Genomic DNA, 27,823 nt, shown 5'->3' with positions numbered 1-27,823 from the left:
ATATAGAACAAATCCTCTGATCCCGTTCATATTTGTGTCTGTTGGCAGAGCGAAAAGCTATGATAGCGCAATAAATTATAATTATTCTATGCATTCCTTTATTTTGCAGTCACGGTGTATCAGCTTCACAAAAAGAAATGCTAAACAAATCATTGGTGTTTCCCACACGATCTGCTGCCGATGTTTCATCAGTGTCATTGCTCCCCTCAATGACCGTTTCATTACGCTGCATTGGCGCTCGTTTGGGCTCAAATTGGTCACCTATAACACCGATTAAAGCTTTGCAACTCTCCTCGTCACCATTAGATGAACATTCGTTACGTCCTTCTACGTCGGATTCGTCGCTGAAACTAGAAACGAAATTGACTGCCATCATCGCCGCCATTCAGTATTAAAGCACTGAGCCTTTTTCTTGTTGAAGAAACAGCCCTCACTGCCAACTCTGAATTCTCTTTTATTGACAACGAGCGGTGTTTCTTCATGAGGGAACCTGGAATATGTGCAGGACGAACACAATGCATCAGCATAAACAGCTCAAAACACCCCTAATTCTCCCCACACTAGAAGGAATTATATTGATGCAGACAGGCGCTGCCCCCCTAGTGGCCGGTGGCACTCTCTTCACTTGACGTGACGTCACGCACACAATCTGCCAGATCTCGGGCGCCGGTCGTTTTAGCTTGACAATCGAGCCAAATTTCTCTCATTTTCTTGTGTGTAATTACACGAAGTGGCATGATATGAATACAAAAGGCATGTGTTTATGGATAAATGATGGAATATCAAAATTTTCCCAGGGCGCTACATCCCCTTTAAAAAAAAAAAAAAAAAAAAAAGAAAAAAAAAAGTATCTGCATTCTGCAAGTATTTTTCTAAAAAAAAAAAAAAAAAAGACCTAAATCATCATCTTTAACTTCCTGTAACACATCTTACACATTACGATACTAACTGGTAAAACTTCATAAGACCAAATGAACCACCATGAATCTTTGAACCAATTAGCTGCAAAGCTTCATTTCTTCAAGAAGCTTCATTCGGCTCCCTTGGGGGACACAGTCAACTTCTGCTGCCACCTGCTATCAACGCTGTTGTCGTCTAACATGTGTCCTGGCATGCATTGCAGTGCTACAGATGTAAAAAAACTACCATAATTCATGTTCTGTGCTAATTATTTCTTCAGTTGCTGTTCCAGTTGTTTCATTAATTGCTATTATTGGTATTTGGTAACACTTTACTTGACAGTAGCGCCATAAGACTGTCATTAGACAATCATAATGACATGACACTGTCATGAGCGTTAATGAATGCTTATAACAGATGTCATTTTGTATTATCCGGCACATTATTAATTGAATGGCTTTAAAAGATCCGAACTGACATAAATGGAGTTAGTGACATAATTGGCCGGATGACACTTAATGAGATCTATCATAAGCATTCAGTAATGCTCATGGTAGTGTCATGACACAGTTATGACTGTCTTATGACACCTCTGTCATGTAAAGTGTAACCTATTAACCCAAATAAATGAACAATTGGGTTGCACTGGGCTATAAGCCACAGAATTCAAAATGAAGCAAAAAAGTAACGTCGTATATGCCGAAAATTACGCTAATTTGCCTAACAAACAACCGCTAGCTCAAATGCTAACGTGTTTACAATTCTCATAGCAAATTGCTCAAACGTAACTCCAAACTTAATTACAAATGCATACACAAACATGCAAGGGTGTAGGTTTGGTCTCAACATTGGTAGGGACGAAATTACCTTAATGCACAATTGCACATAATGCAAACAATGATCCAAATCAGGGACGACTAGCTTGACTTCAGTGTTCCTTGTGGAGGCTGGCCTGACCGCAGTAGTTTCTTACGGTTAGCAAGTTTAATGTTATGCTAACTGTTGCAGGTCAGACTTTCAGTAGCAAAATTAGTGGTGTTTTCCCCACCTCCACCACATTGACGTCTTTTTACATGACTTACAGTGGCTGCTGCTGGCTGAAAAAAAAAAAAAAAAAAACCTTCAAATATCCCTCCTCTCCGAAGTGGGTGGTATGTCGTCGACATGAATCTGTTGGGTTGTGTGAGTATGTCTGTGTGTGTGTGTCTTTGTCGCGGTACGGGTGGCTTCAAGTCATCAGCCAACCAACCGTTAGTTTGAGGGAGAAAAAAATGGACCAGCACATTCAGCAAGTGAAAAGGTAAAAATGTAAGTGAACATTATGAAAATAATTCACTTAATAATGGTAATTATTATATCCTTACAACATATGGTAAGACTATCTAAATGCTTAAAATTTGGTGGGGATGCTGAAAAGTTGCTAGTGTTACATCCCAACCGTCCCTATGCAAACCTACGCCCTTGCAAACATGTATTAGCTGAAACAACTTACAGCCTGATGTGGGCCAAACCAGAGCACAGCTATTCTTTATCCATTTAAGACAAGTGAGTCTGCTTTTCAGTCATACAAGACGACAGTCAAGTCAGACCCAACGCTGCCACCAGAGGGCAGTGTATCCTCCATCATTAAACAAAATATAATTCTTTTGGACTTTTTTGATAGTTATTTGGAGATTTACTTAAAGGGTTTGTTCCGATTTACGTGAAAATTCGGGTAACGTCGTCAGCTTAGGGATGGAACTCATTCATAACCCGCAGAGTACTGTATTCCTTCAAATTTGTCAACAAAGTTAAGTCTGCAAAGAGTTTGTTTTGTCATTTTTCACTTTTATGCCAGTTAAATATAGAATTTTTTTGTTTTTAAATTATGGTTAACCCTTTAACACCTAAGCCTATTTTGGCCGAATTTGCATGCATTTGATGTTGCCTTTATATTTCAAAGAAAAAATTGTTCACAATGGCCAAGTTGGGCTCCTTTTTTAAGAACACCTTGAACTTCATGTCCAAACTGTTGTTTTCTTCACTGACCAATTACAATCCACATTTTGGACCCAAAAAGACAAAAAAATCCCAAAATATTTTTTCAAAATTTGTAATGTTGATGTCCCATTGACAACCAAACATGCTCGACCAAACGTTTTGAAGCATGATAATATTTATTCTACTTGTTAGGACAAACATTCAATAGAAAAAAATAAGATTGAATAGTTTTAGTTTGACAATTCAACACAAACAGCAAGTATGGTCATAGGCGTTTTTGGCCTTTACACATACTATGGTCAAAACGGGTTATATACAGTGCAAAATAGTGAGGAAAAAAAATAACATATATCATCTAACACAAAAAGGGTTTGGAGGATATCTCTTTTGAAGTTAGGTATTATACCCACCACCTTATCTAAAGTATATAGTACATGCAACCAAGCTTCTCAAACACTCATCTTTATAATATTTGAAAAGAAAAATTTGTGAAGAAAAAATATATGTAACATTGAAAAAAAGTTATTTCAAAAATATTGACAAGTAGTTGAGTTCAATTCAAAATTTTCTGGCATACGGCCCAATAAAGTTTTTTTTGCGAACTCAATAAAGCTTATGCATGAACAGGACACGGAGCTGCGTCTCACACAATGTCACACAGCCTGCTCTTTTGCCGTTTGCGCGCTGCTGTCAGCCTGTCACTTCTACTTGCCGAGACGCCGACTCATCCCAGGAAAACAACGACAAATACGGCTCATCTTCTTCCTTGAGTTAATGAAATAATGCATTAGCTTACGCTAAATTTAGTTTTAGATTTATTCTGCATGTTTCAAAGTCGCTCGCTCAAACTGGTCGTTGCTTGCTTCAGCATGCCTCCTTTTCCTTAGTTGGCGCCTCGCTCGGAAATTTATTAAAAATGTCCACATTCGGTTCGCCCTTCCTGACATCACAACGGCTCTTGGGATATATGTATTCTTTTGTGCGGCTTTCGGTTTTGAAAAAGGACAAGAAATGATGGAAATATGGAGATAGATATATGGTCCATGCAGCGTTTTAATGCATATTTACGAGTGCAATAAAGCTATAAAACTCAAACGGCATTATCTCCCGTTTTTCTGGGTCGATTGACTTCAAATAAAAACTGGTGTGGACATCAACTTCCATACTTTCAAACGAGACCAACCAGCAGCACGTGGGTGACGTAATTACAGCGTCACGAAGCTTCAAAGACGACATGCGTAAACGCGTCGCTGCCGACACGTTCGGTGTTAAAGGGTTAAACAATGGCACCAGTTTTACCTACGGATGAATTATTTAAATTTTTGTTCTACATGTCTCATTCTGAGCAAATCCTAGTTGGCCCAGTGTCCTAGTTCATATTTAGGTCAGGTTTAGAGGTTTCACTGTAATTGTGTGAGTCAGAGACTTCTGTGGGCAAATAAATGGTACTTGTTGCGATTTGAGTTACCAAGGCATAAACACATCAATGAGGCATACCGTACTAAAATTCATGTGAAAGTTTTGCAAATGTGTGTGCAGTGTGCACCTGACCTATCCCGGCTCAGGACACACAGTCATGAAAGCCCGAGCAGTTTTTAAGTGTCACAGATTGACATGATCTCATCAGCTCATTTAGGGCAGACTGCTGCTGATTGAGATAAATCAAGTTCTTCAAAGGTTGCCGTATCTCACCTGGAATGTCATCATGCCTGATAAACACTCTTAAACTACACACACAAAACAACTTGATAGTTTCTCCTCACCTTGACCCATATAGGCGCCTTGCAGTGCATCCTTGGCGGTACCGAAGCCCAGCTCTCTGCACACCACACTTGCTGCGGTGCGTTCCCACATGTGGTCCACGATTGTCCCCCATTTTCCGTCTCGGAGCACCTCAACGCGACCCTCGCCAAGCCTGGGCCCAGCCTTCAAACGCACTGGCTATACAGGGAGGAGGGTCAAAGTCAACACCACATGAATGCACTCGTGGTTTGGCGCCTTCTTACCACAACTGGGTACGGGGCTTGAGGTCTTCCCGAGGATATCCTGGAAAATTGAGGGCCCGGAACACATTTGACCACAGCATGCCGGCCGTTCTTACAGGGAACGGGGCTACGGGGGATAGACAGCTGACCCTGGCACTCAGACAAGGTGTTTTCATTGCCCAGACAGTTGACCTTTTCAACCCAGAAGCCCTTCTTCTTGGCAATGAGGCTCAACCTAAAAGGGATAAGGTGAGGTTCCAAAATTAGATTCCATACATACAGCCATACAGCTTGTTGTTCTTTCTCACTCTCTATATTTTCCGTCACTGTTTTGTGTGAACAGAAATATTTATTGTGGATTTCCAAGGTTCACAAGTATGATGTAAGGCAACGCGTCCCATTAGGCAAACCAGGCAATTGCCAAGGGCTCCCAGCCAGCAGGGGCCCCCAGAGGGCCAACAAATTTAACACAAGCAGCTTTCCTGCACTGTCGCAGCGGCAGTGCCAGTGAAAGTCTTGTGTCTGAGTTCGCTGAAGGGGCCCCTTCACTCGCTCGACATTAACCCCCCCTCACATGACTCAAGAGAGTGAGCGGCGATTTGGCTTTTGTTGTAATTGGCGTATATCCAAAATGAACAGAAGTTATCCTTCTGGAAGCGACAAAACAAAGAGGATCAAAAGGAAGCAAGACAGCAGTGAGTGTACTATGTTACTGTAGTTTTATGCCCTAATGTAGTAGAAGCCGGGCACTTTGAGTGTCCTAAAAAGCGCTCTATGAGACCGAGGCGTTATTATTAGGGCTGTCACATTCATTGCATTAACAGGCGGTAATTAATTTCTCTAATTAATCACGTTAAAATATTTAACGCATGCGCGGGACGGCCCACTCATGCATTGCCGCAAACATACTACAATGTCGCCGTTTTATGTATATTGAGAGCTAAGAGGCAGAGACAAGCGAGAGGAGTGGACTCAGGTATTCATTGGGGCCGCGCTATTTATTGACATGAGCTTTGGCATCTCTCCCACAACAATTATAACTATTGTGGCGAGCGACGTGGGGTACAATTAGCCTGGTACTCCAGACTCACCACTGTTCCAGCGATTGAGTCTGGCCACCATTAAGCGGATAAAATTTCCAGGCCGAAGCAAGCCACAGCAAACAGACAGCGGAGTGGACCAATCAGCGACGGGCGGGACGAGGGACTTGCGTACGGAAGTAAACATACGAGGAGAGCGGAGTTTATTCAAAATGGCTAGCATGAGACAGACTGTTGTCAATGACTTGTGTCGATGTGTTTTTGGTAGTTTAAAACTGATTTTACCGTGGATTGGAACATATTCTCGGCTCTCCTGTTTGCCATCTGTGTTGTTGTGGTGACGACTTTCGACGCGGAAGAGTGACGTTGCTCGTTATGACTACGTCACGCAAATAAACAAATCTGATTTGTCGATTGATTTTGTACTTGCTCGAAAGGCCGTTAATGGGCTGGGTCCCAGACTATACTCTCAGTGTTTGAAAAACACAGGGAGAACAGTCTGGCTGTGCCAGGCAAGGGGTACAATGACAGGAAATAATATTTTTCTTAACACCCTGTATTGAACACAATGCAGAGAAGATATACCATTTGCAGCCACCACTAAAAGTCATGATTGCCCAACTTCCCATCATGCATTTGGGCGGAACAGTTAAGTCGCTACAATATCATTTACTGAAAGCACAACAAAAATAATATTCCTATCTCTCAAGCAAATAATGTTCACAAAAAGAAAAGCGCTCAATGCAAAGAGAACTGGCATTCCCAATCAAAATAGCTTTGCAAAATAATACTCAGACTTTGGTCAAATTCTATTCAAACATTTTGTTTAGCTCAAAAAATACACTAGATGGCAATATTTAGTCACAATATACAAACTATCAGAGGTCTCGTACGTTGTGAAGTCAACACTCAAATGAACGTAAGGTAAAATTAACCCGGAAACTACGGCATCAGTCGAGGGGCAAAACGCACTAGAAAAACTTGGCTAGATCTCTAATTAATTTAAAACTCGCCCTTGACACCTTGTGGTGTATTTCAATCACTACCTTCCACAATGGCGAGCTATTAATTTATTTTTTGATTGAAAATTTTACAAATTTCATTAAAACGAAAACATACAGAGGGGTTTTAATATAAAATTACTATAACTTGTACTCACATTTACAGTATCTTTTGAGAATTACATGTCTTTCTCTCCATGGATCCTTTTTACAGAAAGAATGTTAATAATGTTAATGCCATCTTGTGGATTTATTGTTATAATAAACAAATACAGTACTTATGTACAATATGTTGAATGTATATATCCGTCTTGTCTTATCTTTCCATTCCAACAATAATTTACAGAAAAATATGTTTTAGAGATAGTTTGAATTTCGATTAATCACGATTACTTAACTTTTAAGCTGTGATTAACTCGATTAAAAATTTTAATCGTTTGACAGCCCTAGTTATTATACTTTTATTAAATATGCTATTGCTCCAAGTCCAACTGTCCCCCTTACTTGCACACGCTCGAAGGGGCCCATGTTGCTTGTTGCCTGGGCCCCCCCCGGGGACCCTTGCTACGCCTCTGGCTGGGACAATGAATCCAATTTCACATTGCTTATTACAGACTTTTGTGTACATTTCACAACTTCAGTGGTAGTATCAGAAACCTAACAGAGGTGGGAGGGCTGAATTATTATGATGTCAGTATTTTGTGGGAACTCAGTTTCACTTACCTTGTTGAAGGGTCTGCCACCTTGGTGTCCCATATTTTCCTGTAAAGAAACAAAAGAGAGGAAATGGTCCCATCAGTAGTGCGTATCAACTGTGGTTACAAACATCTCCCTTTGAGGTGGCCCCATGTTGATGCAACATAATAGTTACTATAAGCCTACAGCCTGATGTCTGAGGCTAGTTTTCTATGCAACCTGGCCACACGTGAGAACGTCAGCTGTGTGGCGTACATGCCGATACACTGACACACCTTGGTGACCAAAAATATTCACCGCTTTGCCAATGATTTTCTACTGCTCCAAATATAACCTTTGTATATAAAACACTGGGTTTTTAAGCATGGGTAAAGTTTTAATGGCATACAAATGGTGTAGGCTGGGTTCAGCATTCCTTCATAGTTTTTTTTTTCATTGATTACATTATAAGCCGATTTGGATTGTGAGCCTGATTTACTGTAGCTGTTTATTGGAAGTTAAGTAATAGCTAGTGTTCTAACGAGGTGTGCCGAGCCTTCGAAGCGTGTGTCAAGTAATGAAGGGACGTTTCCGCAAAGTGTGTACCGAGTAAGCATGTGCCAATTACCGGTTTAATGAGTTACCATGGTATGAAACCATCACGGTTTCAAAACCACTAAAATTTTCCGTCATACCATAATACGGTATTAGCTATTTTTTATGTTCCAAAAATGCAGTGAGAAATCCGTGGCTTGGAGCGGCAGCGCTCACACCTCCCCCTCCGGTTGTTGCTCTGTCCTGTGTCTGTCGGTGACACTACACCTGAGCTTCCCCCCTCTCAAAAAATACAGTCGCTAGTATGGGAGTACTTTGGCTCCCGAAAAGAAACAGACAGCCATGGCTTAGAGGAGGAAGGACAGCAGCAGGGGTTAATTTGTGCCGGATCATGCCGGGACATGTTCCGGTACCTCTTGATTTTGGACTCCACGTGTTCCGGGACTTATTTAGTCTGTTCTGGCACCTTTTGAGAGTAAGTATTAATGATTATATTATGCCAGGCGAAGTGGAAGAGAATGTGAGGCGATGAACTCATCATCGTCACTTGCAACGCTAGCGCCCTCTATATTAAATAATGCCACAAAGCCATGCGCAGTGCGCATTGCCGAACGGAGCACACATTACATAACACTGGAAACCACCACTCTCAAGTCATGGTTGCCCGAACTTTTCATCAAGCATTTGGGCTGAACAGAAAACAGTCGCTTTAAATTGTAACGCTTGCTACCGTGCCGATGACAGCCCCGGTCATGCTACAATATAAACACGTTTTTAAAAAATGCCCAGCCATATATCCATCATCTTCCGCTTGCGCCGGGGTCGGGTCGCGGGGATAAAATAATACGATGCATCAATTCATTTACAGAACATATGACAAGAATTGCATGCTGTTTCCAATCTGCACTTTGGGTTAGCTGTGCTTTCAACTCCGAACCATAGTTAAAGTCAACACCGCGCTTCCTTTCTCTCTCCCATACGCTCACTGTTGAGTTAATTATCGAGGGTTGATTGAATATTTGCTTGATTGATTGAATGTTTGCTTGTGCTCATATATACCTAATACACACATAATACATATTGCCATATTTTTTCTTATTTGATATAACCAGTAAATGATTATCGCTTGCTATACTAGGCTGTTTAAGTTAATGTTTAAGTGTTACAAAGAGTAAAGAGGGTCGGGATGACAACTGCCTTGCTTCATGGCCGCATCATTGCGTCACTAGACCTTCCGGGACATCTTCAGCACCTGACGTCTAGACTTTCGTCTAGACTTTCGAGGACATCTTCCATTCGAGGACATCTTCCATGGCCGCAGCGTTGCATAACTGAAGTGTCTGGGTCATTCTGACCACTTTATCTAAGTGCCTTTGCTTACACACGTGTATTTAGTTAGTTCCACCTACATGCTCACACATAGCCAACCAAAATCACATGGGTGTCTCCAGCTTGCTTTCCCCCTCCCTTTAGGGCGGCACCCTTCTGTGTTAGGACAAACCCCTAATAAAAAGAGCAAGGAGGTTTTTTTCCTTAGATCAATTTTGGTGACTATACAGCGCGATCTAGCATTTCTCTGTCTAGTCCCTACTTGCTCTCCTTAGCCAAGAAAACTGAGTGTCTTCTCTCCTTATTTTTGGGTAATTTTACAAATGTCTACCTAAGGGTCTATTTTTGAACTTGACACTCACCCACTTCGTCTTCTACGCCAAACTGGCAATGCCAGTCACACTGAAACGGGACAGCAGCCCCTTGGAGATGCTGGTAACAATGTTGTTTATAAAAATGTTATGTCATTTGAAAGAGTCAGAGATTTGTTGATACGCTCAAAAGCTGCACCAACAAATCAGCCCCTGACATAAATTAGAAAAAACTTCAGGATCAAACGGTATTTCAACATGCCTAAAAGACAGACAAACGAGGCAGAAACGCAACAATGACAACAAGGAATGTTTTGGACAACTAAATATGGTAAGCTAAATAGGCCGCCGTGCCAATCTTTTTTTTATGTTTTACAAGTTAGACCTGTTGAGAAACTAATTTTTAATTTTTTTAATTTTTTATGATTCTTTTGCTGGTACTATGATTCCATCTCTCTTGTGAAGCGTCTTTGTGTGGCTTGAAAAGCGCTCTAGAAATACAGTGTATTATTATTATAATAATTATTATTATTATCTGAAAATGAGGCTTATAAATCCCACTGCATGGCAAGTGGGCATTTGCGTGTTGTTTTCGACACCGGTTTTTGCCTGTGTTCCGGGACCTGTGTGTGTCTAGTCATACCTGCGCGGTCTTATGTACTTTGCGTTCCGGCACCTCATGATTTACAAATTAAGCACTGGACAGCAGACATGCTTGTGGAGGGTGGTTGCCGGGTGAAGCAACACCTCCAACATGATTTCAAATTTATGTGGCCATCATCGGTTACTTTACACAAAATTGAAGTAAACGCTGTCAAGAACGTTTCCCGCCAGCTACGAGAGTTCACTCTAGCGTGGTTAGTGAGTCTAGCGATGGTAAAACAAATAGTATAACGTACACTTGTCAACGAGTCCGATAGCATGGCTAGTTAGCTTGCCAAAATGGCTAACTAGTTTCCTATCTGCCATTAGCCTACTTTTGTAAACTCTTCAGCAGTTGTAAACATCAGTTAAAATTTTCAAAATACAGCCTGTAGTGTTTTTTTCCCTCTGGCGACATTCTGTGTTTAATAAAAAATATTTCAATTATTTTTTGTTATTTCATTTATTTATTTTAACATTATACACATGTTGATGTTGCAATATGCAAATTTGTGAAAAATAAACAAATCATATTCAATGGAAAAAAGTTTGTGTGCTGTGTTCAATAAAGTGCGCTGTTTCTTGGGGTCGTGCGGTGTTAAATCAAACCTAATCTCCTGTCTTTCTATCCCACTTCCGACACAAATGTGGCGAGTGATATGGGGAAGGATCACAGGAGATTAGCTTTGATTTAACACTTGCTGCTGCTGTGCCCAATACACCGCACAACCCCAAGTAACAGCATACTTTATTGAACACAGCACAGATGAAATAACATTGACAACCATCACTCACAGTCTTGGTTGCCCAAACATCCCACCATGCATTTGATGCTTTATATGTGGAAGAATTTCACTGTTTGTGCGATCATATGAAAAGAGAAGGTGAAAATCTTACTTGAGGAAAAGAATAATACGCATTTAAAGAATAATTTGTCATTAGGTGAGATTTTCTGCGAGACCAACAGCAAACAGTTAGCTTTTTCTTAGGGTTTTTTCAACAGTCTCAAGGAAGAAAAGAGCAGGCAGCTCTAAACCATTGTCATTTTGCCTGTCATTTTATGTATAATCAACACAATTTGACCCGGGAATTTATAATTTGACAATTTATTAGCACATTGGACTTGTATGCATGTTGCTAGGTATAGTAAATACTGTAAATTGTCCATACTAGCTGTGAATAATTCTATCTTTGACCTTAATGAGGTCAAGTTGTGTAAAGATTGATTGATGGCATTATTTCCAAGGGGAAAAATTGTTTAAATACAGAATAAAGAATTGCGTTTAGCCTTGAAAGTTCCAATGTGATCTTTTGGTCATTGGAGTGCCCATGTAAATAAAACCGAACATTGTTCAACAGCAGCATTTCTGGGAAAAACCATGCTGCCTGCTGCCAATTGGAGAATTATGCACAGTGCAGCACGGGTGCTGAGGGAAGCCTTCTGCTCACTCAACATGCACGCGAACCTGCCACAAACAGAGTGTGCCGGGAAAGCTTTCAAAGTTGGAAATGTGCAAACACTACAGATGTACTCATTGATTATGAGATGTTGTAAACATGCTTAAAGTGCTACAGTCTGGCATGTGGCTATTTTCAAAATCCCGATTATAGGTGTATATGGCTTGTTTTACTGGATTTACTGTAAAGCTTTACATTTGCTGAATTTAAAAGGCACCAGCAGTAAATACAGCCTATTTCGACCACTCCATTCTTGAATCAGGCCCAGACAGCATTTAGTCAAAATCCAAAGTGCAGTAATATTTGTGACTAGAGCAGAGGAATATTATCAATATATTCTTATATTGCGATATGAAGTGATACAATACGCATATCACAATAGGACGTTTAGTTTTTTATATAGGCCTACTGTATTGCGTAAATATTTTTTGAGAAATGCACAATTATCCATTACATTTCCCTGTCAATTGTTCTCACAGACCTCATCTTACCGTGTGACGTCACAGGTCAAGGTCACGCACATGTGTGATTTTCGTTTGAAGCAAGCCGTAACAAGCTACTTCTGTTCATTGCCTCCTGCTGCAAACACATTTCAGGAATTTATAGCTGGTCAGCTGTAGCCATATACAGTGGGGAAAATAAGTATTTAGTCAACCACCAATTGTGCAAGTTCTCCCACTTGAAAAGATTAGAGAGGCCTGTAATTGTCAACATGGGTAAACCTCAACCATGAGAGACAGAATATGGAAGAAAAAAAACAGAAAATCACATTGTTTGATTTTTAAAGAATTTGTTTCCAAATTACAGTGGAAAATATGTATTTGGTCACCTACAAACAAGCAAGATTTCTGGCTGTCAAAGAGGTCTAAATTCTTCTAACTAGTTCTAACAAGGCTCCACTCGTCACCTGTATTAATGGCACCCGTTTTAACTCATTATCGGTATAAAGGACACCTGTCCACAATCTCAGTCAGTCACACTCCAAACTCTACTATGGCCAAGACCAAAGAGCTGTCGAAGGACACCAGAGACAAAATTAGACCTGCACCAGGCTGGGAAGACTGAATCTGCAATAGGTAAAACGCTTGGTGTAAAGAAATTATTAGAAAATGGAAGACATACAAGACCACTGATAATCTCCCTCGATCTGGGGCTCCATGCAAGATCTCTCCCCATGGCGTCGAAATGATAACAAGAACGGTGAGCAAAAATCCCAGAACCACACAGGGGGGCCTAGTGAATGACCTACACAGAGCTGGGACCACAGTAACACAATGCGCCGCCAGGGACTCAAATCCTGCACTGCCAGACGTGTCCCCCTGCTGAAGCCAGTACACGTCCAGGCCCGTCTGCAGTTCGCTAGACAGCATTCGGATGATCCAGAAGAGGACTGGGAGAATGTGTTATGATCAGATGAAACCAAAAATAGAATTTTTATGTAGAAACACAGGTTCTCGTGTTTGGAGGAGAAAGAATACTAAATTGCATCCGAAGAACACCATACCCACTGTGAAGCACGAAGGTGGAAGCATCATGATTTGGAGCTGATTTTCTGCAAATGACTGATCTGTGTAAAGGAAAGAATGAATGGGGCCATGTATCGAGAGATTTTGAGTGAAAATCTCCTTCCATCAGCAAGGGCATTGAAAATGAGACGAGGCTGGGTCTTTCAGCATGACAATGATCCCAAACACACAGCCAGGGCAACAAAGGAATGGCTTGGTAAGAAGCATTTCAAGGTCCTGGAGTGGCCTAGCCAGTCTCCAGATCTCAACCCCATAGAAAATCTGTGGAGGGAGTTGAAAGTCCGTGCTGCCCAACAACAGCCCCAAAACATCACAGCTCTAGAGGAGAGCTGCATGGAGGAATGGGCCAAAATACCAGCAACAGTGTGTGAAAAGCTTGTGAAGAAATACAGAAAACGTTTGGTCTGTTATGGCCAGCAAAGGATACATAACAAAGTATTGAGATGAACTTTTGGTATTTGTAAATGGCGTGTGGGTCTGTGAATTGCGGGCACTTCCGTTTTTGCATTTATTTTGAAAGGCACCGCGCACAACCCCATGCTCCCGTCTTTTTCTTAATGAGGAAATCTAGCACACCTGTCTGTAAACCTGTCCACACGCTGCACTGTCTAAGAAGCAGCACAGCCACATCGTAGGTGAGTCCACAAATAAATCGCAAGGGTTATTATTACTGCGGGAATTTATGTTTATATTAGTTTGGCTTGTATTTGTGTAAAGACTGTAGTGTGGAGAGGTTGTATTGGTCCGATTGAAGATAGCACGCTTGGAAAGCAGATGGAGGTAGGAGAAATGAAAATGTTTATTGTTGGTTTTGTGAATTGTATTTTAATGCCACACCATTGTTACGTTTGAATTTTTGTAGTTTTCACGGTGTCAACTAAAGAACAAAAAATGACTGAAAATAAAGTTAAAGAACACCCGTCGAAGCCCTCTGCGTGTCGCATCATTCCGAGCGGTCAGCTACAGTGAAAACTCCTCGGCGGCGACCAGCGCATGTTTCCCGGCTGCAACGGATTGCCATTTCGGTGGAGGCCCGGACGCCCTCGTACCTTAAATTCATCGATCGTCCAACAACAAGCCAACTAAACTAACTCCACTCCCATCGGCATCTTGCGCAGGGAAAAGCGCATTCAAGGTAATCTACGGACACAGACACATGACACAGAGCGACAAGGAGCAAAGAGGAGGGACATACGCACCCAATCTGGCAGTGGAATTGAAGATCCAGCCATGACAGCTCGCATTAGATGACGTCAAAGTAATTTGTGGCGTAAATTAAAAACTTTGGGGCGCAATTTTGGTTCAAATGTTTATGGTATAATATTACATGACATGTCTGTTTATAAAAGGGAAATACGGTTGAAGCTCTATAGCTATTAATGTCTATTTAGGGATTTCCATTAATGGCATTTTTTGATTGTCACTGTGTATGCTGAAATTCTATTTGAAGGTCCATAAGTTTTAAATGCTTGACAAAGTGTTACTCTGTGGTGTAAAATAACTGCAGCTTATAAGTATAGTTTCAAGCGTGGGACAATAAAAGGTTTCAAGCAAATAAGACAGTCAGAAAAAAAAAAAAAAAAAAAAAAAAAAAAAGTTAAAATGTCACTTCAAGCCGAGAAAACAGACAATCCCATAGACATGCCACTCAGGTCTAGTTCACGTGAGAGAAAATTAACAGAAAAGGGCCAAGAGATGCAGAAGCAAATGGCTAAAAAACATGCTAAAATATTTCATAAAGCTTATAACTCTTGGAAATTGACGGCGAGGGATGTAAGGACTCAATTAAAGACCCTCTGCTTAGCAGAAGAACTCAACAAATCAAAGCAAGATGTTGAAATGAAGCACAATGCTGTAAGAGAGCAATATGAACCTATTTTAAGGAACAGTAACACCACACCTGAAATTGTCAACAAAATGGACGCCTGTGTTACTTTAACGAAGGAAATAAGTAATCTAATAGTTAACCGCCTTGAAACTGTTGACGAAGATTATAATGATCAACTTGAGAAAGAGCGAGTCAGAGCAGCTTTAAATAAAAATGAATATGGCTCAGTTTTTGGGTACACCATAACGGAAACTACAAGTTCATCTGAAACAACAAGTGATCATTCTGGGTCAAGCAGCACTCAAAGCAGCAGAGTAGAGGCCAAAGCAGAGTTAGCCGCTAGGATTGAACGATCCAAGTCCATGGAAGAAATTCAAGCACAGCAAGCCCATGTCCACAAACTGGAAAGTGAATGGAAGCTTAAAGAAGCAAAAATGATGTCGGAAATGAAACAAAGGGAAGTTGAAACGCAGCAGCAGCTAGAGCAGGAGAGGGCCAAACTGCAGCAGTTACAAGCAAAAAAGGAGGTCGCTATTGCAGCAGCTCGTGTGAGAGCATATGATGGTTTTGATGGCTATGAGAATCGCAACGAAGGAATCAATGACAGAATTAACCCTGTATGTCACAGACGACTTAAAACTGAGCCTTCATTGAATCCAGGTGCAGCACCGTTTCAACCTCGCCAAGCATCGTTTGACAATACGACGCAAGAGGAAAGTAGCCTAGCACAAGCAATTGCTAGTTCTTTGAGTATGAATCGGTTACCAGTGCCTGAACCCACCATGTTTAGTGGCGATCCTTTAAAATTTACAGATTGGAAAATGTCGTTCATGACTCTCATTGACAGAAAGCCCCTCCCTGCAAGCGAAAAAATGTTTTATTTAAAAAATTATCTTATTGGAGAGGCGCGCAGAGCTGTGGAAGGTTTCTTTTACCGAGATTCCGAAAATGCTTATAACGGAGCTTGGAAAGTTCTACAAGACAGATATGGAAATCCGTTTATTGTACAAAAAGCGTTCCGTGATAAGCTCTTAAAATGGCCAAAGATAAACACTAATGACCCACGAGCACTACAAGAGTTCTCTGACTTCCTCCAAAGCTGTGTTGAAGCAATGCCACACGTCAGTGGTCTAGCTATTCTTAACGATTGTGAAGAAAATCAAAGGTTGCTCAAAAAACTACCTGAATGGATTGTTAGAAAGTGGAGTCGAATTGTGGTCGATGAACTCGACACAACAGGCAACTTTCCAGACTTCGCATGCTTCACTGAGTTCCTAAGTAAAGAAGCGAGAATCTCTTGTAATCCCATTACTTCTCAACTGTTGACAAATTTCAGAACTATAGATGACAGGAACCTAAAGAGAGCTAAAGCCTTCAATACAAACACACAACCAAGAGATCTTGCACACGAAAGCCAAGTAGCAATTAGCAGTAAACCCAAATGGCCTTGTTTTGTGTGTAAAAATGAGACACATGTCATCACAAAATGTCCCACCTTTGCAGCTAAGAGCATTGAGGATAAAAGAGCCTTTATACATGAAAACAGACTCTGTTTTGGATGCTTGAGAAAGGGTCACATGACCAAGGATTGTAAAAGACGACACACCTGTAGCACCTGCAATCGACGTCACCCAACCTGTTTGCATGAGGACCGAAGGCAAGAACTGGTGGAAGCACGAACTAGTAACTCTGCTGCCACAGAAGGACATGAAAGTCAAGTGCCACACCATGCTGTGTCACACATATCAACACAACATACGTCTGCCACCTCAAGTATTGTACCAGTTTTTGTTTCATCAGTTCAAGAACCACACAGAGAAGTACTCACATATGCAATGCTGGACACACAAAGTGATTCAACATTTGTTTTAGAAGATGTGCTCGACAAATTAAGTGTAAACGTCCAACCAGTAAACTTGAAACTTAGTACCATGACCGCAATTGACACAATTATACCCAGCAAGTGCGTTCATGGTCTACAAATACGAGGACTCAATTCTGAGATCCTCATTCAAATACAAAAAGCCTATAGTCGTGACTTCATCCCAGTAGACAAATCTTATATTCCAACAAAGGAGACAGCATTGCTTTGGCCTCATCTCAAAACTTTGGCATGCAAGATGCCACCTCTTCAAGACTGTGATATAGGGCTCTTAATCGGATACGACTGTCCTACAGCACTGGCTCCTCGTGAAGTAATTTTAGGTGACACAAACCAGCCGTTCGCACAACGATCAGAACTAGGATGGAGTATAATAGGTTCAGCAAACCCCCACCTAGACAGACAAGGAAGTCATAGCTTTGTGCACCGGCTCACAGTCAAGGAGTTGCCATGTCCAACAACGACAGATGTTATAAAGGCCCTTGAAGCAGACTTCAGTGAGAAAGCGTACGAGGATAGGTACGTGTCACAAGAAGATGTCCAGTTTATACAGTTTCTCAGTAAAAATATTAAGCAAAATCATGACAGCCATTATGAGATGCCCCTTCCTTTTAAAGGTGACAGTTTACCTAATCTGCCAAACAACAAGAAATTAGCTATGGTTCGCTTACAGTGTCTTAAAAGAAAATTGAAGGCCAATAAACAATATTATGATCAATACAAAACATTCATGGAGGAAACTATTAATAAGGGCGATGCAGAGCCTGCCCCTACAACATCGCAAGGTCAAATAGAGTGGTATCTGCCGCATCATGGCGTTTATCATCCTAAAAAGCCAGATAAGTTAAGAGTTGTGTTTGATGGTTCTTCAAAATTTCATGGAATTTCTTTAAACGACACACTGCTAACTGGACCTGATCTAATTAATCCCTTAGTAGGAGTGCTTTGTAGATTCAGAAAGGAAAAGGTAGCCATTATCTGTGACATCGAAAGAATGTTTTATCAATTTTCTGTCTCTCCGGAGTCAAGAAATTATTTGAAATTCCTTTGGTGGAAAGGTGGTGATCTGGAGAAGGAACCACAAGAGTACAGAATGACAGTTCATCTCTTTGGAGCCGCATCGGCTCCGGGATGTGCCAATTTTGGCCTCAAGCATCTAGCAAAACAATACAAGGATAATCATCCACGGGCATTAACATTTTTGGAGAAAAACCTTTATGTCGATGATGGTTTAGCTAGTGTGTCATCAGTGGAAGAAGCCAAGAAACTGATCACCGAGTCACAAGAGTTGTGCAAAATGGGAGGCATGCGCCTGCATAAGTTCAAGTCGAATGAAGATGTATCTCCGTCAGAACAGTGTCTCTGTGTTCAGTGGTCAATTAAAGAAGACGCTTCCAACTTTAACATATCTGCAAAGGATCAGCCTTCCACCCGCCGTGGCTGTTTGTCCGTCATCGCCTCTCTCTTCGATCAACCTGGATTCATTGCCCCATTCATTCTAACAGGAAAGCGAATCCTTCAAGAGCTTAGTCAACGCAACACTGGATGGGACAAGCCATTCTCAGAAGATATTAGACCACGGTGGGAGGAATGGAGGAATGATCTTCTCAAATTGAAACAGGTTGTGAATCGTGCTCAATTAATTAGAAATGACAATGATCCACAGACTTGGGAACTTTTAACACCAAACCATCTCATGTTGAAAGCACAAGTTTCCCTTCCTCCTCCTGGAGTATTTGTAAAGGAAGATTTATATGGGACAAAGCGGTGGAGGAGAGTCCAATATCTTATTGAACAATTGTGGAGTCGGTGGAAAAGGAAATACTTCCTTAACATATGCACAAGAAAGAAATGGCACTTACCAAAGCGCAACCTAAATGTCAATGATATTGTTATCATAAGGAACGATCACCTTTCAAGAAATCAGTGGCAATTAGGACGAGTAGTTGAGGCAGTCCAAGATGGCAATGACTTAGTTCGGCGAATCAAAGTTGGCGCACGCAAGGCGCAAGAAATTCAGAGTTCCTCCTTTAAAAAGTCCGTTATCGAGACACCAATTCAAAAACTAGTTCTTCTCATGGAGAATTGACAGTAGTTATACACGCACACCGTCGAGAAATTCTGCACAATTCATTTTACTGTTTGTTCATTGTAACAGAATTTGGTGGGAGTGTAAATGGCGTGTGGGTCTGTGAATTGCGGGCACTTCCGTTTTTGCATTTATTTTGAAAGGCACCGCGCACAACCCCATGCTCCCGTCTTTTTCTTAATGAGGAAATCTAGCACACCTGTCTGTAAACCTGTCCACACGCTGCACTGTCTAAGAAGCAGCACAGCCACATCGTAGGTGAGTCCACAAATAAATCGCAAGGGTTATTATTACTGCGGGAATTTATGTTTATATTAGTTTGGCTTGTATTTGTGTAAAGACTGTAGTGTGGAGAGGTTGTATTGGTCCGATTGAAGATAGCACGCTTGGAAAGCAGATGGAGGTAGGAGAAATGAAAATGTTTATTGTTGGTTTTGTGAATTGTATTTTAATGCCACACCATTGTTACGTTTGAATTTTTGTAGTTTTCACGGTGTCAACTAAAGAACAAAAAATGACTGAAAATAAAGTTAAAGAACACCCGTCGAAGCCCTCTGCGTGTCGCATCATTCCGAGCGGTCAGCTACAGTATTGACCAAATACTTATTTTCCACCATGATTTGCAAGTAAATTCTTTAAAAATCAAAAAATGTGATTTTCTGGGGGGGGGGGGGGGGGGTCCACATTCTGTCTCTCATGGTTGAGGTTTACCCATGTTGACAATTACAGACCTGGTGGGAGAACTTGCACGATTAGTGGTTGACTAAATACTTATTTGCCCCACTGTATTTACACTGATGCGAACTTGTTTGGTATCGAGGACGAACTTGATTAGTATTATTTCTATTTTTAGTTTCACTCTTCAAATGATGGTGTCATAACAAAGGCCAAAATAAAGTCAGCAAATTATATGGACGTCCAGCATCGTCAGTTTTGCCAGGACCGAGCCGTAGCGTCCTGGTGAGGACAGTACACTCGCATTTCGTTGTTCATGCATCATGTAACATTATCATTCTGTACACTTATTCAGCATGTTGACTCTTGTATTTTTATATTAAATTGCCTTTCAAGATGATATATCTGTTCGAGGTGTTGGATTTTATCAAGTAAATTTCCCCCAAAAATGCGACTTATACTCCAGTGCGACTTATGTTTTTTTCCTCTTCTTTGGGCATTTTATGGCTTGTGCGACCTATACTCAGGTGCGACTTACAGTCTGAAAAATACGGTACCTAAAGAAATGAAAAATACAAATGAGTTTTTTATGTGTATGACAATTTTGTTGATGAAACAACAGATTTTTTGAATGAAGAAAACTTTTTTTAACAAAACGGGACGCTGAAATTGTAATCCTTTTGTATTTTGATCGAATTACATTCAATTGTGCTTCACTAATTGATATGGTATTGATCCATGTCGACGAATTGCAACACCACTTGTGGATCCGTCCATGCCTATGAGGTTTTAGAATCTTCACCTTTCAAACTGAAGGTCTCGAGCCTCCGGGGTTGCAGAAACAATGCCAAGGCAAAGGGCATTAATCGGAAAATGATTAAATAAAATAATAATAATTTTTAAAATAGAAAGAAAAAATGAATTATATGAATGTGTATTTTTCAGCCTCTTGTTTTCGGTTTTTCGGCCTGGTGTTTCCAATATCTTCAGTTTCGGCCAAGAATTTTGCTTCCGGTACGTTCCTAATTTTTTTCTATATCATCTAGCAGCAACCTGACGCTTCTCTCCGTTTATTGAAAACAGTCTTTCAGTAGGAAAATCCATCCTGAATTTCAGTTCTATTTAAGTTCTATCAAATATTCTGGTGTTCTCATACTGTTTTCCCCACTTCATAACGAGGCCAACTAAAACGACCCCATTAGATGTAGAGTTGCATGTTGACCGAGACAGGTAAATATTTTCACATGCATATTTGAGGCATGAATATTTTATATTATGGACGTTTTAGTGAGAATGCAAGCCTCCATATTTCATTAAATCAGTGGGCCGAAATCAAGGTCGGCTTTGTCGCATCGGTGACGTTATGTCGCTGGCGGTTCTCACTCCACTTTCCCTTCTCATGCTGTAGGTAAAAAGCAAAGCAAGAAATATGTTTTTCAAGAATAAAAGTTGTTTGGCTGAGAGAAAAAAAATACTAATTGCATTCGTTCCTGCTAATTACACAGCACAGGGAGAGGTGTTTTACAATTTTCTACTGCTAACAATAAACACAAAGCGCATGTTTGTAGGTGCTGAGGTACATGATGTGATGCCCAAACAAATAAACAGTTGACATCATGCTCAACATGCAAGCGAAACGATGCCGTTGGTATCGCGCACTTCATTTTCAAGGGTGCAGAACAACCCTATAACCAAAAATGAGGTGATGAGTTATTTAACACAGCACATCCTTAATTACACTTGTAAAATGTGTTAAATGAGTCTGCCACGTGGCTCTACATGCCTACAATCCCCACAATTGTCATGTGTAGGACTTGGCTACACTCTGCATGCAAAAGTGTTTTCAGACAAACAAAAGAAATTTGTACTTAAAAACTGTTTTTCCATTTGAAATATTTTTCCATAAATACTGGATAAGCATTGATTCAGTTTGTGTGAGCTCCTGGCAGCTGCATTAATTTCTCCCACAGCATAGTGCAGCGCTTCACTGATTGTTGGGCCTTCAAACTAATGATGTTAATGATTCTAATGATGGGGAGTCTCATCTGCCTGTGAGTAGAGACAATAGTGATATCTTTGTGCAAGGTTCATCGCACTTTTCTGCACGATCTATCTCTTTTTTACATTAAAAAAAAAAAAAAACTTTGAAAATATATTTAGGATGACCATAATTAACTGTGAAACAACTGAAAAAGCCCCTTTGTCTGTTTGTTAGTTAGCAGTTTCCTATTGTGAATACATGGGGGGGTGACAAAAATAAACTTAATTTTTCAAATGGTCCATCTCTGTGTAGCTTTTTTAACCTACATTACAAAAGTGCACAAAAAATGTGTATTCATTGTTTTATACATTTTACGAAAATATTTTATTTCACATTTACCTAGAATGTTTTATCAAAGTATTGAGAGAGAGAATTAAAAAAAAAAAAAAAACTAGATTGCAAACAAACAATAATTCAGCCTATTAGCTCCACGTATGGCAGGAAGTCTCGCCCCTTTATGTTTCAGTAGGTAGCACAGGGATTAATTTGTGCCGGTGTAGGTACACTATCCTCTTCCCCCCACTATCCACTCGCTCTCGCTATATAAGCTATAGACCCTACCCACCGACGTCACAAAATCACGTGATCGCTGTATTGTTCCGCCCCCTTGTCCGTCATTTTGTGTCTGTATTATCAATGGTCTCAATTGATCGAGCAACTTATAATGCATTTCATGGAAGACCCGGTGCTTTCGGATGCCGTAAACTCACTTGATGCGTTGCATAAAAAGCGTTATGTGGAAAAGCTTCAGTTTATCCATTCGCCAGATCCATATTTGATGCCTAAATCGATGTTTTTCGACCCGCTGTCTCCGCCGTATTTGCCTGACATCTGCTAGCTACCCTGATATGTACAAGTATCTTGTCCACACAAAATCAGCCTATTCTCACTAAAGTTTGAAAAACTTTAAGAGCTTGGAGGCTTATAAATACTTCGTTGCTGGTTGGGTGAAACAGGTCCTCGTCCACGAAAATTCGGCAGGAATCTATCTTGTGCTTGGAAAGGTGAGTTACGAAATTTTCAATTCAAAATCTTTTGTTCTTGCTAACATCCACTGTCAAGTCTAATGTATTTCATGTCATTTGTCAATGGAGCTAGGGCTTTTAATGTTTATATGGTTTAGCGATAGCACTCTCACTACATACATACATGTATGATGTCGGCGATTAGCCTAGCAATGATCTTAATTGTGGTTGTCAGCCCAAAACCCTCTAAATATATATTAAATGCATCTTACCAGATATAAAATGACTACTACATAATCTGTGGTAATCGTTTGGAATCCAGTTTTCTCGTCGAATTGCTGCAGCACATCTCGCTCTCTCCTCTCCGGGTCTCTCGGATTCCGGTAGAACTTCAAGTCTCTCCGTCTATCTTCTCTGTTATTCCAACCGACCGCCACACACGCCTTCACCATTTTGATTATTAATGTTAACGAGCAGAAAAACACGCCGTAAATAGGAGGAATGTACGTAGCCGTAACAGGTAAACACGATGTGTTGACGGACAATTGGGCGGTACCAGTCAGGAGGACGGAGTTGTGACGTCACGTGGGTAGGGTCTATATAATTGGCCGAGGAAATGCTGTCCCGTGAAATGCCTGTTTAAAAATGTTCCCGTTGTTACTTCTTGCGTTCGCTTAAAAGTGCCCATTTAAAAAGGAAAAGCGATGGATGATACTCCACGCAGAGCGTATTATTAACAAATGTTAAAGTTGTATAAACATATAGCGAGAATAAGGAACGTCACTGACAAGCGGAGGCCCCCGCGAGTGGATAGTGAGGGGAATAGGATAGTGCATCTACACCGGAACATGTTCTGGTACCTCTTGATTTTAGACTCCACGTGTTCCGGAACTTATTTGGTCCGTTCTGGAACCTTTTGAGTGTAATTATTCATGATAATATTATGCCGGATGTTTTAGAGGAGAGCGTAAAGCGACGATCGTCTCCTTTAACTCTGGCGCCCTCTTCAGTACATTACGCCACGACTGGCAGTGGTTAGCAGAATGGAGCACACATTAAATAACACTGGAGACCAACCACCACTCTAAAGTCATGGTTGCCCAAACTTTTCATCGAGCATTTGGGCTTAACAGAAAACAGTTGCTTTAAATTGTAACACTTGCTAGGTGAAAGCTTGGCAGCGAAAATAACACAGGAACCTTGACGCTTTTTACCCCCTCATTTTATTCTTCTTTCTGCCACCCTAATGCAAAACAAACAACAAGTCACTGGCGGGCGGCTATGCAGTCCACCAATTGGAGCGTTGTGCTGGCGCACCAATAAGAGCCCATAATATTATATAAAAAAGTTTTTTTTTTTTTTTTAATTCATAAAGAAAATAATGTGCATGAATTTATTTACAGAAAAAAATCCCAAGAATTGTATACTGTTTATTTGCCAAAAAGGCAATTGAATTTACAGTTTTTCTTTCAAAAAAAGGAAGATTCAAAACGAGTCAAAAAAGCCACAGCCGGCGAACAGGGAAGCTGCAGCAAACATGCTAACAGTGAGAAGCAGGTGCAGCAGGAGGCTAGTGCCGCAGCAGGTAGCCAGGTTCACGGGGAGCCAGCCAAGCAGAAGGCTACTACCGTGGCAGCAGCTGGTCAGGTTCAGCGCCACCCGGATTCGGAACCAGCTACAGCGCCAGCAGTCAGCCAGGTGAACCACCAAGAGCCGGAACAACAGGCCTGTACCCTGGCATCAGCCAGCCCGGTAGAGAGCCGGAGCGAAAGGCGGGAACCGCCACATCCTCTCGCTCAAAGCAAGGTCCAGAGGAGGAGAGGAGAGTGCACTGAGCGGAGAAGAAAGCACGGCATCCTCCAGCGACGGGGTTTGGACAGCAGCTCAGTTGAAGGTGAAGCAGACTTACTACCCCTGGCTTCTTATGGGAAATTCGGGTTTGGGTTGTACAATTTGTAAGGCGGTGGGAACTTTGGGGCCAGAGAAGACGGGGGGGATGAAACTAGCCAAAGAATGGCTTTCAAGCACAGTGACCTCATCTGCTCCAGATATTAAAAAACAGCAACGCGCACTTAGAAAAAAAGTATTTGAACATGCCCGTACCAAGGCTCACTTAGCAGCAGCAAGCATTCTTGAGAAGGCTAAAGAAAACACTTTAGGACAGTCTATTTTTAATAGTCTGTCTGAACAGATGACCACTACAGCTCGCGTATTTCGCACGGCGTACAAGGAGGCTAAACGCGAGGGTCAGGAGAAAAAAAGGCTGCGTTCAGTGTTAACCGGACCAGACCGGTAAATGTGGTTATGTGGGCAATTGCCCGTGCTGTGCAGAGAAAAGCCAAAATAATTGTACATTGTTGTCATAGCATTTATACTATGGATATTATCTGAAATTGAGGCTTGTAAGTCCCACAGTATGGCAAGTGGGCATTTGCGTGTTGTTTTTGACAGCAGTTTTTGCCTGTGTTCCGGGACCTGTGCGTGTCTAGTCATCCCTGCGCTGTCATATGTACTTTGCGTTCCGGCACCTTATGATTTACAAATTAAGCACTGAGGTAGCATGATAGGTTGCAGAACACAACTGGACGGCGAGGCAGACAGACAGAGGGAACTGCCTAAAAGATGAGTAAACACAAAACCTGAAGAGCTTATCAACAGAAAATAAAAAGGTAAGTATTGAGTAACACATTAATACATTGTTATAGTTAATGATAAGCTAAGTTACCATTCTCACTACGAGCAAGTTTGTTGTACTTAATATTTATTTTACCTGGCTCTAAGGTTAGCATAAAGTCTGCGCTAAAGTTAGCTTAATGTGCTAAAATGATACATTGCCATTTTATATACATTGCTGGGCAAAAGCATTGGCACCCCTCCAATTCCGTCAGATAATGCCCAATTTCTCCCAGAAAATGATTGCAATTACAAATGCTTTAATAGTAATATCTTCGTTTATTTTGCTTGCAATGAAAACACACAAAAGAGAATGGGAAAAAAATTAAATCATTAACATTTTACACAAATCTCCAAAAATGGGCTGGACAAAAGTATTGGCACCCTTTGAAAAATCATGTGATGCTTCTCTAATTTGAGTAAATAACAGCACCTGTTACTTACCTGTGGCACATAACAGGTGGTGGCAATAACTTAATCACACTTGCAGACAGTTAAAATGGATTAAAGTTGACTCAACCTCTGTCCAGTGTCCTTGTGTGTACCACATTGAGCATGGAGAAAAGAAAGAAGACCAAAGAATTGTCAGAGGATTTGAGAAGCAAAATTGTGAGGAAGCATGGGCAATCTCAAGGCTAAAAGTCCATCTCCAAAGACCTGAATTTTCCTGTGTCTACCGTCATTAATAAGTGTAAAGCCCATGGCACTGTGGCTAACCTCCCTAGATGTGGATGGAAAAGAAAAAATGACAAGAGATTTCAACGAAAGATTGTGTGGATGGTGGACAAATAACCTCAACTAACATCCAAACAAGTTCAAGCTGTCCGGCAGTCCGAGGGTACAACAGTGTCAACCCGTACTATCCGTCGGCATCTAAATGAAAAGGGACTAGGATACCCAGGAAGACCCCATTTCTGACCCAGAGACATAAAAAAGCCAGCTGGAGTTTGCCAAAACTTACCTGAGAAAGCCAAAAACGTTTTGGAAGAATGTTCTCTGGTTAGATGAGACAAAAGTAGAGCTTTTTGGGAAAAGGCATCAACATAGAGTGTACAGGGAAAAAAATAGGCCTTCAAAGAAAGGAACACGTTCCCCACAGTCAAACATGGCGGCGGTTCACTGATGTTTTGGGGTTGCTTTGCTGCCTCTGGCACTGGACTGCTTGACCGTGTGCATGGCATTATGAAGTCTGACGACAACCAACAAATTTTGCAGCATAATGTAAGGCCCAGTGTGAGAAAGCTGGGTCTCCCTCAAAGGTCAGGTGTTCCAGCAGGACAATGACCCAAAGAAATTCCAATTAGACTGAAAGGTACCGGTACTTCCTAAACTTTCTAATTTGGAAAGGTGCACCCAAACCCAAATGAAGTATATTGAATTGATTATTGGCCAAATTGAAATTGTAATTTGTGCGTATGTGTTAAATGTTAATTTTTTTGTATTTGTAGATTTTTTTTTTTTTCCCATACAAAACACTCTTGTTGTCCGACTCAGTTTATACACTCCACTGAGCTCAAGCAGACGAACCTACTAGTCCGAAATTCTTGTATAATTTGTTACAAAAACAAAACCTGCGTTACACTTTGGACAGTATTTTAGGCTAATTGAAGGGGTATGAAGTACCATTCTAATCTAAGTATCTTCTGGAAATGCTGGATTTCCATTCACCAGTGCCCAAACGACTTGAAAGTAACACTTGGAAAAATGAATGGCATTAAATATCCTTCTGACAGAGTTAAGTCCTAAATCAAAAGCCAGACGAAACGAGGTAGTCAACTGCTGATTCAACGGCTCGTACAGCAACCATAATTAAAGATATTTCACACAAGCAAGTGAAAATTAGATCCGACTGGTGCGGCTTGTTTTCTTTTTCCCCCTCCATCTGTGGCAAGGCACTCTTCCTCCCTCTCACACAGCTATAATAGAGGGCGTTTTTTCACTCACAGCACAAACCCTAGCGGACCTCGCTCCTGACCAACCAGCAATTACAGCATCTAAAGAATTGCATCCAAGACACACAGGCGGCCCCAAGAGACGCGGGCTGGTTAAGGATTACTAAGAATGGCTTTCGAGGAGGCGGAAGTTCATGGAAGAGTGTCCCGATGGTGAAACGCATGAAACACGATCCCGTAAGCCAGGGGTGGCTAAGTCCGGTCCTCGAGAGCCCCTATCCAGATTGTTTTCTTTTGGGCAGTTTACATGGCGACTCTGCGACACAAAGACGCAATGAATGAGTAGCGGACTCGCCTCGCGTGCATATGGTGTCGG

At 41.2% G+C, this 27,823-nt stretch overlaps 2 protein-coding genes across 3 annotated transcripts in view; one reads left to right on the top strand and one right to left on the bottom strand.

Moving 5' to 3' along the window:
• loxl4 (lysyl oxidase-like 4) overlaps positions 1-27,823 on the bottom strand; it is a 104,966-nt gene that overhangs the window by 52,478 nt on the left and 24,665 nt on the right. Inside the window, exons 5-7 of the mRNA XM_057848664.1 lie at positions 7,630-7,668; positions 4,887-5,100; positions 4,644-4,821 (exon numbers count right to left, since the gene is read on the bottom strand). Of these exons, the coding sequence (XP_057704647.1) occupies positions 4,644-4,821; positions 4,887-5,100; positions 7,630-7,668 (431 nt within the window). The remainder of the gene's footprint in view (positions 1-4,643; positions 4,822-4,886; positions 5,101-7,629; positions 7,669-27,823) is intronic.
• On the top strand, positions 15,017-19,790 carry LOC130923158 (uncharacterized). Of its 2 annotated transcripts, XM_057848663.1 has the most exons (3): positions 15,017-19,459; positions 19,542-19,604; positions 19,687-19,790. In XM_057848663.1, exon 1 carries the CDS (start codon positions 15,044-15,046, stop codon positions 19,199-19,201), a length of 4,158 nt encoding a protein of 1,385 aa, XP_057704646.1. In that variant the 5' UTR covers positions 15,017-15,043; the 3' UTR covers positions 19,202-19,459; positions 19,542-19,604; positions 19,687-19,790. The 2 variants fall into 2 exon arrangements, with proteins under 2 accessions (XP_057704646.1, XP_057704645.1); XM_057848662.1 differs by having other exon boundaries at positions 15,017-19,604.

The sequence above is a fragment of the Corythoichthys intestinalis genome, chromosome 10, assembly GCF_030265065.1.
Source record: "Corythoichthys intestinalis isolate RoL2023-P3 chromosome 10, ASM3026506v1, whole genome shotgun sequence".
In the NCBI taxonomy this organism is placed as follows: domain Eukaryota; kingdom Metazoa; phylum Chordata; class Actinopteri; order Syngnathiformes; family Syngnathidae; genus Corythoichthys; species Corythoichthys intestinalis.
The sequence above is the reverse complement of the archived record's forward strand: the minus strand, read 5'-3'. Positions and strand labels throughout refer to the sequence as shown.